At 40.8% G+C, this 13636-nt stretch overlaps 1 protein-coding gene across 3 annotated transcripts; it reads left to right on the plus strand.

Moving 5' to 3' along the window:
* Window positions 1-853: 853 nt before the first annotated feature.
* LOC111858363 (nuclear receptor subfamily 4 group A member 2-like) lies at window positions 854-6935 on the plus strand. Of its 3 annotated transcripts, none has more exons than XM_023840101.2 (8): window positions 854-975; window positions 2282-2387; window positions 2797-3665; window positions 4314-4443; window positions 4568-4731; window positions 5139-5341; window positions 5496-5674; window positions 5809-6935. In XM_023840101.2, the coding sequence occupies exons 3-8, from the start codon at window positions 2799-2801 to the stop codon at window positions 6063-6065; spliced, it is 1800 nt and encodes a 599-aa protein (XP_023695869.1). In that variant the 5' UTR covers window positions 854-975; window positions 2282-2387; window positions 2797-2798; the 3' UTR covers window positions 6066-6935. The 3 variants fall into 3 exon arrangements, with proteins under 3 accessions (XP_023695869.1, XP_023695871.1, XP_023695870.1); XM_023840103.2 differs by having other exon boundaries at window positions 865-984; XM_023840102.2 differs by lacking the exon at window positions 854-975 and adding an exon at window positions 1551-1714.
* Window positions 6936-13636: the final 6701 nt, after the last annotated feature.

Here is a 13636-nt window from a genome sequence, read left to right on the forward strand (position 1 = left end):
AACATCTGGCATCGCGCCAAGGTCATGATGATAAACCACTGAGCCCAGGTCAGCTAAACCCCCATTTTAAAACATGTTTATTATACTGTACATGAGGTTTAGATAAGTTTAGGAGGGCGTTTCAAACTGGTAGCCCTTCGTATGGCTCAGTACCCGTGAAGTAGCTCTCAGTTTCAAAAAGGTTGGTGACCCACGCTCTAGAGAAATCCCTAAGTACTAATATTTGTTGAAATTAGCAATTACTCCATGTCAGTATTGTTGTCTTTTTACTGCTTCAGTGGATGCTGTTGCTTCCTGTAAGAATTTACTCGATTACTCTTACAAGTCTTCTAAGTCTACTATTACATTCTGCCATTTTAATATTGTTGTGAGCTATTGATATCTTTCCCACCTTCCTAAAATCTGTATTGTCCACGACTATTTAGCTTTCTCCAAGTTACACTGCTGTAGAGATATGGAAAAGTAGCACCACAAAACTAGACATACTATTCTCTTGATTCTAGCATATAACCCCAGAAGATAAAATGAAAGAAAACAGAAAGTTACTTAATTAAATTTTCTGATAACTTTTCTAAGCGCAGCAGTAGGTCAACTCTGCACCCACAATGGACCGCGATAACTTTTTTAATCAAGGCTGGCATTAAGCTATTGTGCCAAAAGCATCGGCTTAAAAATAACCCCATATATTTCTTTGTGTTTTTCATAAGCTATTAAATAACAGGCGCAAACCGATCACTTTTAAGATCACTTTGTAGTGTAATAATAACCGAGGAGAAGAAAAGGCCTGGCGTGGTTATTTTGGGGCGTCTCGTCATTGCCGGACTCCTTTGCGTCACGGACCATTCTGCGCTCCGCCGATTTCCCTCGAGGTTCCTCCGCTACAATCGCCGCTGCTCCGCAGTTAACGACCCCCACCCTCTATCTAAACTTGTCAACTATGAAAACACAAGCGCCTGGGAAAACGATGGCAGTCACGTAAGTAGGGTGAGGACACACCCACCTGTCTAAGAAAGCTAAATAGGGAAACGTGTGACTTATTTTGTAGAAGGATGACGTACCATGAATTATGCTTGGACAACTGGAACACTTCAACGATCGATTTATTAGTGATACTACCCAAATGAAAAGTCTATGCTGTTCTGTTCCAATTTATGTGATTGATTGATAGACAGACAGACTACTGAAAATCGCATCACTTAAAGTTCTTCGTATAACTTCGTATAATCTTTACATCACCCCTGTAAGAAACTGAACGTGTAATAAAATCGATATAGCCCGGGTTTACACATGTACCATTTCAAAAGCATCGGTTTCATTTAATTTTTCTTCACTGGTCTATTGTTCGTGCAGGTACGCATTTGTAGCTGTAGATAGAGCTTTTACCTGACCATATAGCGTTCTCTTCCAGTGCAAAGCGAAAACGAACTGACTCCGCTATTAAAGAGATTGGTGCCAGTAAGTGACGACGCAGATGACGTTTACATTTACACACATGGGCTGGGGTAGCCGGAGCTCACATAAACAAAGGCACATTGGCAGGAGAGCTTAGTGCCTGCTCACGTCGCGGACAGAGCTGTGCGAAAGCCGTTCTTACTCTGTGACTTATTACATTCGCTGTTGGTTTGGGGCTTTATCTGCGCATGAGCTGGAGATCCAAGAACACAAGCTAACCTTTATGGATAAGCAACAACCATTCTCCTAATGAAAATATAAGGTAGTGGTGGAATTAATTTTATTAATGTTTTTCTGCTTGAATCCGCAGTTTTTCAGCATCACTTACTCATTAAACGTACGTTTCACGTTGGCATTGGCTCATGGTTCTATTTTTTTATTAGCTGTCAAGTATTGCTGGAAAAGATATGTCTGTTTTGCAACTTTGAAAGTACATGTAAGCATATTATACTACAGTTATTTATGTTAGAATTCGCTAACACCATTGAAATACATCTATTGCGATTCCTGTTAAGGATACTTGCCAAAGATGTTAAAGAACATGTTTATCTACCTGTTGATGTTTCGGCACACACACTTTTTCTTATTGTTTTAAGGTTATTGCTGGCTACTTTTCAGAGGTAGAAGAGTTTTATGCACACTCTTTTGGTATATTAACAGCAGCTGTTTGAATAATGGGTATGGACTGTAAACAACAAACACGAGAAATTGCGCCTTCTTTGGAAAATCTTTTCTACTGGTGGAAGCGAATCTCGACCGACCATTTCACAGTGCGTGCAGCGGTGGTGGAATTCAAGACGTGAATTAAATGTGTTCTCTTTTATTCTAGCACCGAAGGAAACCTGTGCTACCTTGAAATTTGACTCAAATAGCACAGACGACATCTAACATTGTCCACTTCCTAGTGTCATCGAACAGCAGTCATTCGCCTGAAGGTACAGATGCTTCTTTGACATTATGTTTGTGTGTCCGATAGTCAGACCATTTGTTTGTTGGTTAAATATTACAATGTGAAGTATACCGATTGACAGGTTTAAGAGTCATTTTTTTTTCTGTGACAGGACCTTGCTTGTCCTTTTCTTGATCGCGAGGGTTTTGTCAGTTCATCCCAGTTTCCCCTACAGTCCAAACATCTGCCATTTGGGCCCGTTGCTGTATTTTAATCGTCTAAGCATGTGATTGCGTTTGTTTATATATTTGAACCCAGTAATGAACTGACATCCTGTCCACGTTATACGTCGCATGGTGGCTCCTCGGCAAGGCTTTGAATGAATCTGCTTTGGCTAATCAATAGCTATAAATGTATATATTTGGTAACAATTTTACGTTTTTATTTTTCCACAGACATGCCCTGCGTTCAGGCACAATATGGGTCATCACCTCAAGGAGCAAGTCCCGCTTCCCAAAACTACAGCTACCACACCGCTGGAGAATATAACTGCGACTTTCTGACGCCTGAATTCGTCAAGTTTAGTATGGACCTGACTAACACTGAAATCGCGGCTACGACGTCTCTTCCCAGTTTCAGCACCTTCATGGATAACTACAACGCTGGGTACGACGTCAAGCCCCCTTGTCTGTACCAAATGCCGCATTCCGGGGAGCAGTCGTCCATTAAAGTGGAAGATATTCAGATGCACGGTTACCACCAGCAGAATCACCTGCCGTCGCACTCGGAGGATGTGATGCCTCATTCGGGATCGCTGTTCTACAAGCCTTCTTCGCCCCACACTCCAACGACGCCAAACTTTCAGGTTCAGGCGAACCACTTGTGGGACGATTCTCCCTCCCTTCACGGTTTCCACCAGAATTATGTGGCGACTACCCACATGATAGATCAGCGCAAGACCCCGGTGTCGCGTCTTTCCCTGTTCTCCTTCAAACAGTCTCCGCCCGGAACCCCGGTACCGAGCTGCCAGATGAGATTCGACGGTCCCCTTCACCTGTCTGTGAGCCCCGACGCTTCAATGGCTCACCGTGCCTTAGAGAGCCAAAACTTTGCTGTTCCCGGCACTATCAGGAAACAGGCTGGTCTGGGCTTCCCTCATTCTATTCAACTCGGCCATGGGCACCATTTGATGGACAGGCAGATGCCTTCGCCGCCGCCCAGGGGATCACCGTCCAACGAGGGTCTCTGCGCTGTTTGTGGGGACAACGCCGCTTGTCAGCATTATGGAGTGCGCACTTGTGAAGGCTGCAAAGGGTTTTTTAAGGTGGGCTTGTACTCCCTGCGCTGTTTTTTTTACTAGCCGCAAATATATGCGGTAGACACTAAGTGAATTAAGCATAAATGCAAGGTCTCTTTATTCTGTCCAAAGTCGGATACAGTTGTTACTGCTGTGTTATTGAAGTGTTACTGAACACCGTATCCTTCAGAAATATCATGGAGATTAAACTGATATGTTTGTGTGGTTCGACTTTAATTTTTATTTGTTTGCGAGTTCCCCTTGCTACCCTGTCTGCAACATTTCGGCAGGAATTAATCGGTTTGGGCGCAGAATCGTGTTCGTCTAACCAAGCGGAACAGAACTCCCAGTAGTAAAATTAAGTGGTGCCTTTATTTCCGTGTTCTGATTGAATAATCCTTTCCCTTAAAGTGGAGAGGGTCTCCAAGGGACGTAAAATATGAATGCCCACGGATTTGTATTTACTGAACGTCTCTTCCTCCGTCTCCTTGCATATAAAACACGGCTATAAACTGGAGGGCTCGCTGTGGCGTTAACACCATCAATTTTCTTTTATTATTGTCCTGTGAAGCCGCAGATGTGGGCCTTTCTCCCTGTATGCCTCTTATATAATACAATTTCCCGCGTGCACGTCTTTACGCATTTAATAACTGCAGTGTCTCGTCTTGGTTGCAGCGCACTGTTCAGAAAAATGCTAAATACGTGTGTCTGGCAAATAAAAACTGCCCCGTTGACAAACGCCGAAGAAACAGATGCCAATATTGTCGCTTCCAGAAGTGCCTTGTTGTAGGAATGGTAAAAGAAGGTAAGGTATAAAAACATTCAGCTCACTGTCACAGATTTCAAATGCAAATGGGTGTCGAATAATGTGTCTCTCTGTGTTATTTTATGAGGGTTATTTATACAATATATATGTGCATATTTTTCAGTCGTTCGGACGGCGAGTCTTAAGGGGCGAAGAGGCCGTCTGCCCTCCAAACCGAAACCTCCACCAGAGCCATCGCCACCTTTACCGCAAGTCAGTCTTATTAGTGCTCTGGTAAGAGCTCACGTGGATTCGAACCCCTCCATGTCCGGGCTGGATTACTCCAAAGTAAGTAAGATTCCCGAAAAGGCAAAACCGACCATGCAGGCCTAATTATGCAGCGCAAAACCTAACGCAGTCACGCAGATTTACGTTAAAAGGATGAAATACAAGAAATGTCAAGTAACCAGCTTTGTGTGCGTCTGCAGTTTGATTTCAGTATTACGAAGACCAAAAAAAAACCATTCCATCCCCTTCATAACAAGTCATGTAAATTATATATGTTCAAATGTCGGCGTCTTAATTCTAAGCATGCCTTTAGTTAATAAATTGCTTTGTGACACTGAACGCAAAAATAGCAGGGGGAGCCCTTAATTGTTATTTAAAAAACTTGTCTGCCCTGCTAGAAACGAGCTTTATTCGCGGGTTATATATTTTAGTGGACTTCGTTAAGCACTTTTAAAATTAATTTCCAGTTTCAGGCAAATCTCGACTACCAAATAAGCGGAGATGACACGCGGCACATTCAGCAGTTCTACGATCTCCTGACGGGCTCCATGGAGATAATCCGAGGGTGGGCGGAGAAGATCCCCGGATTCCCTGATCTCCCCAAGCAGGACCAAGACCTCCTTTTTGAGTCAGCATTCCTGGAACTCTTTGTCTTGCGACTAGCGTACAGGTACGCGGTTATCAGCTGGCTTTCCACCATAATAAAGATCAACCCCCTTCAAGCTCCATTAACTTAGGTTTCATTTGCTCTCCAATAACTAGGCTGCTATTTAAACCAGCATTTATTACTCGATAGGTAATTAACAGTTCCCTATTAATTGCAGGTCCAATCCAATGGAAGGGAAGCTAATTTTTTGCAACGGGGTGGTTTTGCACAGACTCCAGTGTGTCCGAGGATTTGGCGAATGGATAGACTCGATAGTGGAGTTTTCCTCCAACCTTCAGAGCATGAACATCGACCTTTCTGCATTCTCTTGTGTAGCAGCCCTGGCCATGGTGACAGGTGAGAGAAACCTGCTTATAATTATAGTAGTAGTTTGATCCTCGCCTTAGCGCCCTTTTCTCTCGGCATGCCTATTCGCTTGTTGAACAAATATGCCAATTTTCATACTTTTTAAATGCATATTGTAATTACAGAGAGACATGGGCTGAAAGAGCCCAAGAGAGTTGAAGAACTTCAAAACAAGATTGTAAATTGTCTGAAGGAACAAGTGACATTTAATGGTGGCAGTGTGAATCGTCCCAGCTACCTGTCGAAACTTCTGGGCAAACTCCCTGAACTTCGAACGCTGTGCACGCAAGGCCTTCAACGCATCTTCTACTTGAAACTTGAAGACTTGGTTCCACCACCGGCAATAATCGATAAGCTGTTTCTAGACACATTACCTTTCTGAACATCGCGCAAGTGACATTTTCGGGCTGTCCCCGTCTGTGTTAGGAGTATTTGAGCTCAGCACTACTGAATGGAAATGTAAACAGACAAACATTTACAACATTACATTCTGGTAATGGATCAGTTAAAATAAGCATGATATCACCAAAATGGAAAATGGAAGGAAAATGTGCAATTCGCCGATTTATTTACTGCGTTACGTAAGTCTTTGGGGAAAAGTATTTACGAAGACTGCATTTCACTGGGACTGTTGTCAACTAAAGTGAACATTTTCATGCAATCACATACTTTATTATACGTAAAATATTTACTGTATAGACATGCTATAGTGTAATATATTCGGTTTATACAAAAGTAGGCTATATAATGAATGAACGCCATGCGTCAAACGCGTCAGTTTATAAGAAGTGTTTTATCGTAAATTGCAAGATTAAGCTTAGCTTTTATACTTTGTGCATATGTGTTTTGGTCAGGATTACAGAAGACAGATTATTTTAAAACAGAACGCATGTTGTAGGATTTATACAGACCCTTTGCTATCGAGGTCAAGTCTTTATTCGTTATATCCAGGACACTATGTAGTCTGATTCGTAGTGCTGGGGCGGCGTTAATGTGTGACGACGTAACTCGTTTATATATATATATATAGGTAAAAGGGTCATGGTGTTTGTATATTTGTCCAACATTCCTTGTTTGTATGTGTCGTATGTACTGTTGCTGTTGAATATAAAAGTTTTTATATTTATTATTCTCTTGTCAAGTGCTACATTTTGCATGCTTACAGTGAAAAATCTAGATAATCACGGTTGGCTCGAAACCTTTGAACTTTTGTTTTGACAAATCAGCTGTGACGCCGTACTATTTTGGAAATAAGCACATTTTAAATGTACATTTCAGATATCTAAAAATGTTTACAAATAAAATTATTACGTTATATAATTATGATTGTTTTTAACAATGTTTCCATTCCAAGTAAGTCGAAAGGCTGTAGGCTGAATAACACAATTTGAATAAATACATTTTAAATACATGTTCTTTTCATCCTTACAAATTCGCCACTAAATAGTCAATGCGATTGTGACATGGTATGGCCATATGGTTCTTTTTTAGTATACTTGGGAAATATCGCAATATATACTGCCATAGTATGTAAGGCAAAGAATATTAATAAACCGATTATTGCGAAAAAATGAAAATATATGCAAAAACTGAATACTTTTGATTAGTAGGCCTAAATAATTCCCGTTTTTTAAAGAAAGCAGTAAATCAAAACTGTCAAACTAAATTTGCAGAACTTCAGCCTTAAATTTCATACACAATGTGTTGATTTTACTTTAACGGAATGACGTTTACACATAAAGAATACTCGTTTATGCATTATGATTAACACAACACGAAAAATTTAAATATATGATTTTAAGGCGTTCATGTGCTAAAATGTAAATTACTAATCGGTAGCCTATATTTAATTTTTATTAAATCATTTTACATTTATATGATTTCCAACAATAATTTACAAAACAATTTTGGTTTGTCAAGCCTCACAAGAACTAGGTGAAATAATACTAGATGTTATTCTAAAACGGCATGGTTATTATAGAGTTAAAAATACATACGAGTGTCATTTAAAGTTTTTTTTTGTCTTGCGATTTTAAAAATATTATAAATGAACACATAGAATAATATTTCAGTCCAAGTGGACTAATTCTTTATTTTAGATAAAACTATGCTTTACTTGACTGCGTACAAGTGATGATTTGGTTTATGCGTTTAAGGAACGTTTATATTCATATAAATTAGGCCTAAACACTACAGTGTGACGTAGCTTACGTTATATTTTGTGGCACGTTTTGGGGCTCAGTATTTGATTTGGAAAATTTTCAGCCCTTCAACTGTTCATTCCTATGGTTTTCATCGAAAATGAAATAATGAAATATCTCCCTCTAAAGACCGAGAGTAGTATTTCAAATAAAGGACAAATTCGACGTAGGTATGTAAGCCATTTCAGAAAAACACCAACGATTCCAAACAACCCAGCTAGTTAGGTATATTTAGTCTCCAGTAAGTAGGAGATTTCTTTACCAGTTTTAAAATACATACAGTAGACTTGATGACTACAAAAATACGGCGTCTTAAAATGTACCGATATTTTATGAGGTTAACGAGCACAGGACAAACGAAGATGAATGAATGAAACTCCACTGACAGTTTCCTTATTTCTGAATTCTTTTACCGTAGTCTCTTATGTTCACTGAGAAAGCAGAGAGAAACTTGTCTTCTCCTCAAAAATGCATCATTTTATAACTAACTGCACATGAATCCAATTTCTATAAATACTGTTGCAGCATTTAATCACATGTTTAAAAAGCTATTACGTGCTATAAAATACACTTTGTCAATTGAAATTCCGCTCATACTTACGAACAACTAAATTAGCGTAATTGTTTTTGGGATTATTTTTTCCCATGGATACGAACGACTGCGAGAAGCAAAGAAACGAGTGAGATTTTATATGATTAATAATTATTACCAACTGATTCGTCAGTTCATCATCTGAGGAAAAAAGGAACCGCGAAATTGTTGCACTGGGGGATAGCGCAGTCTAAGATGGTCTGTCGCAGTGCAAAGAATGACTTCCGCGGTTTTATTCCTTACATGTCAATCACGGGAGGAAAATGTCAAATAATTCACGAGGCGCAGGGTTTCTTTCTCGTTTTTACTCGAAGGGAAAACACCGGGGCATTTCAACACCACGTTATTATGAGGTCTGTGTGAACTTTGGCATCGGTTTTAATGAGGAACAGGGAATAAAAATACAATGGTATAACCAACTTCCATCATCTCTTATTTCGATTAAACCATATGTTACAGGGATAGCAACGGAAAAGAAACCAATAAATTCAAATCAGCCTAAGTTAATATAGCATAACATGAAAGTGCAATGTGAAGAGTCGAAATCAAAAATCATTAAGTCCTGTCATTTTTACTGCTTGATCTCCCGAAAGTATTAATTAGTTTCATACACATATGCGTTAACATGCAAACATAAATTAAGAGAAATATATGGCGTGTTCCATTTTGCGACAATTATACATTTATTATATTACATGTGTAATATAAAGATATGAAATAGTAGTAGGCCTACTTAATAATTAATACGATAAGCATGCATGTAATAATTAAGCTATGTTCCAACTCTTATAATCTTACAAATATAAATCTCAAAATTTTATAATACCAGCTCGATATAGGTGGCTAGAAATTCCATAACACCGAAAAATGCTCATGTAAAGAACGTAATAGTTTCGGCGATTCGTGAAAAAAAAAATGAAGCCTCAGAGTTATACAAATTCACCTGCCAGAATTACGAAAGCCCCAATGATTAAACATCATTTAGTGTTGCAAACAATCGTCTTCCATTTGTTATTCCGATACCGCGCCTGGAATATGTTAACATTTTCAGAGTGTCTCACAAGATTGTTACGATCCAGGGTACTTTAATGTATTAAACTGCTGTTGCAATGAATTGTTTGACAGTTTTGCTTGCGTGAGCTAAGTTTCAGGTCTGGCCGCAAATAAATGCCGTTAGGCTAATTAAAACAGAAAATTAATCACGACCGTAATAAGAGCCTGTAAATTTAATCACAACCATAATAAGAGATCGTTCCTTTAAAACCACCGAACAGTAACCTACAGGCCTAGATATAGGGTACCAGAAAGAAAATGGGTCCACCTGGAAAAACATTTGCCACGGAAAGAAGTTTATTTACACTACTTAAATTATGAAATAGGCTAAAGATGCTAAAGAAAAGAAGGTTAAATATTTTCCCCCCAAATCATGCGGTTTATATACCATACTAAACTTCTCCTTTTCTGTCGGATAACGACGAACAGTTCAATAGGGCTGAACGCAACAGGTAACCTTTAATGAATGAATGACTGTTTACCGTCGTTTTCTTCAGTACTTGTAAACCTATTGGCCACTATGCTTCTTTATTGAACTGAATTTCACCAGCTATGCAGGCTACACACGCTTGACAGCATGGGCAATGGCTGGGGCTAGCTGTCGGTTTGTCACTCGGGAGGGGACTCCCTCACTCACATGGATGCTGACCAGCGCCATGCAGGGCTACCGTGAAGTGGAGCAGCCAAATTACTCTCCATGGTGCTGAACCATTCCCGTTTCTGCGCCTGCCTCTGAATTGGTCTGAAACTGAGCTGTCCCGAGTTCTGAAGTTGTCCATATTGATGAAGCAATTCAAACATTTTGGTGGTGAAATACTTCTGACCGAGGAACTCCTTGCGGTCCAGAATCATATCAGGCGTCTGGTTTACCAGTAATAATCCACAGTTTAATATGCTACCCGGCTAGGCAACATACAGTAGTCAAATTACCGCATAACCAGGAAAATAAGTCATTGTTTTAACACTAATATCAGGTACACATTAAGCAGTGTCTTTTTTGCATTTGCCACACTGTTTTTGTTTTAAATTAGACGAAAAATCATTTGAACATGGAAAATCTTACACATTAAGAATTAAATAAGATATTCTCATACTGTTTTAAAAATTAAAAATATCCACATTCAATCATTAATTCATAAACTGGATTATTTTTAATTTCCTCATCTCATTCCCAATATTGCAGTAATTGCTAGAGAAAATGAACGCAGTTTATCAGTTGTTTCTGCAGACACTGTAATCGCAAAAAGGAACATATTGGTTATGAATACAAACGTTTTTCATGCATGATATTATTCTGACAAATGATGTTTTCACTGAAGGTCCTTAAGGCAGAGATCTAGCGACGTGTGTCTGCGCGGTGCTCTTGCGCATCACCGTCAACCGCAGCGAGCGCATCACGCCTGCGGCCCACACGCGGGAACCGCTCCTTTAACGCGCCCACGTCAGCGCGCACCCGCGGGAACGCCGAGTCTGCAGAGAGATCACTAAACGGCCAAGTGTCACAGGTAATAAGCCCAGAGCTGTCAGAAAATATACCCCGCACGCACTCCGCTGCGTCACCACGCAAGACACATCACGACAGGGGTCGGCAGGTTCTCCACAGTAATGAAGTATTTTAGAAAGGCAGCAGGTGTCATATAAATTTGGGGACATTTAAGGTAGAAACTTAAGATTTATATTAAATTCATCATGGATTAGAAACGAAACACAAAAGCAGGTACTGAGGTACCACTGTGTTGTTTGTTGTCTGATAATTATGAGGTATTTTGCAGGTGTTTAAATATTTAATATTTGTTGGCATCCACAAAGCCCTGTTTAAAAGCACTGCATCTGGGTCCATGAAAGCAGAGGGCATGCTGACCAGCAGGATCCCGCGGAGCAGAGTCGCCCAGCTGCCGCCCTTGAGAGACCTTCAGATCCCTCCTAGTGTGTGATCCCTGGCCACTCGTGGAGGGCTCTCCAGATGACAGCAGGGAAGCAGAGTGGCAAAAAGGGACACACTGGAGGCTTCCGTGATGGCGGTGAAGGGGGTAGGGGGGCGAGCTCACTCAGAGTGCGCCATCCGGTAAGAGCTTCGGCAGGTGGGTGGGGGGGTAGGTCGGGATGGGGGGGCTGTCATTACAGCGGCGAGCAGCCAATCCAGCGAGGAGGCACATGGCCACTGCTGAGCTTTTAGCAGTAAAAAGTCAGTGTACTTACAATAAATATTGCACAAAATGTTATACTAAAGTCGTTGGGGGTTTGGGGGGGCGGTGTACAAAAAAGTAGAATGTGTTTTCCTAACCATAGTTTTCTCCAAGATGGAATTTCTGGAATGTTCCTTAAAAACACTCTCTGAGCTCGGCTACATTTTACTCAGGATGTGGAATCGCAGGCCTGAGGGGTTCCGGTGGGAGAACCAAAGACATTTCTTGCAATGGTGTTCTGTGTTCTGTGGTTCCATTTGGGCAAATGTGCAGTCATGTGACCCACAGAAGGGCAAAAACACAAGACTCCTCAGGGCTGTGAAAGATGGCTTCTAAACAACAAAAAATAATAGCAGAAGGCTATTTTTTTTAAATAATCAGAAAATAAGAACATCAATATGTCATGGTGTAATGTATCGTGTGCGTCTGGCCTGCAGGGTACAGCAACCTTTCAGTAAGTGTGACTCTTGACTTTAGTTGACAGCGAGTCCAAAGGTATCCAGACAGGCAGGATCATGTTCTTGGGAAAGAAAAAAAGCACAAATATTAGACCTAACCATATTGTCTTGCAATGAGTGTGAGTGTGTGTGTATGTAGACTGGTATTCCAGTCATCTGCCTTGTGCTCTATGCTGCCTGAGATGGATGTGTCTTGTTCTCATTTGGCCAGCAGGTGTCGCTGGCCATCCTGTTTTCTCCCCCATTGTCTTGTAGTCCCTTAGTCCCTAGTGTTTTTCCCCAGGCCACTGTGTGGCTTAACAGGCTGAGCGGTCAGCCATCATCTCGACTCCTTTTTGTTGTGGGTTCCACTAGTTATTTTTTTTTCAAGTAACATTTGTTATTTTATATGTTCTTGGTTTATTATGTGTATGTATTCCAAATTGTTACTTGTGTTTGCTCCCTGGTCTCTAGTTGTATTATGTTCCGTTTTCCTTGTTTCAGTTTCCCTTGGTGTTTGAACCTGCTGTATCTGTTAATTGACCTAACCTGCTCCTTGTTGCCCCTAGTTCGTTATAGCCCCCTTGTTGCCCCTAGTTCGTTATAGCCCCCTTGTTGCTCCTTGTTATCTGTATATTCCTGCCTTTGTTCTTTTACTCAGTCAGTCATTGTTGTTGTTACTGTGTGTCTGTAGCTGTTTTTTCTCTCAGTCTTGGTCCCAGTTTTTGCTCTGTGCCCTAATGTGTTACTTTGTGGTTCTTTTGTAGTTCTTATTTTCTCCCTTTTTGTTTTTGACCCTTCATGGTCGCTTTTGTATCCTGTTTTGGTTAATAAACCTTGTTTTGTTGTGAGCCGCTCAGTGGATCGTCCCTCTTTAGAATCCTTTGCCATGCCCTACCATGACAATGTATGGATGGATTGCAAAAATACTGAGTTAACAAATGCTGCCAGGTTTTAATGTAACAGATGTTTGTCTAAATAAAGCTTTTTCCACAGTTTTGTATGACTATGTCCTTGGATTTCACCATGGTTTCCAATATGCTGGGCCCTTTCAATTCCTGGGCTGCAGCTGGAATTTGTTCAACCTACCCTCTACATGTGCTGAATAACTGGACCCAAGAAATAAACATTAAGCCCCCCCACCCCCTCCATATACCTGCCCCCCCCCCCCCCCCCCACTAAGAGCATTCTCTCATGACTGAGGGTGGCCTGCAGGGCTGAGGTTAATGAGTTGAAAAAGGTCCCTTTAAATGAGATCGACTGGTATCGAGACCCAGTCAGATCAGTCATAAATATTTACTCTGTATAAGGGACTCTGGGTAGCCTGTTATTTCCCATCGATTCTTGAACAATCCCGTTGGATTGTTTGGGCCAGCGTTCTCCATCCACACTTTATTGGTCAGCACTTCCACCCATACAGGGTCTCAGTCATTCTGTTAACAAGAAATTATCACCATCATAATTGACAATGAATGACATCTGAC

The sequence above is a fragment of the Paramormyrops kingsleyae genome, chromosome 16 (assembly GCF_048594095.1).
Source record: "Paramormyrops kingsleyae isolate MSU_618 chromosome 16, PKINGS_0.4, whole genome shotgun sequence".
NCBI lineage: Eukaryota > Metazoa > Chordata > Actinopteri > Osteoglossiformes > Mormyridae > Paramormyrops > Paramormyrops kingsleyae.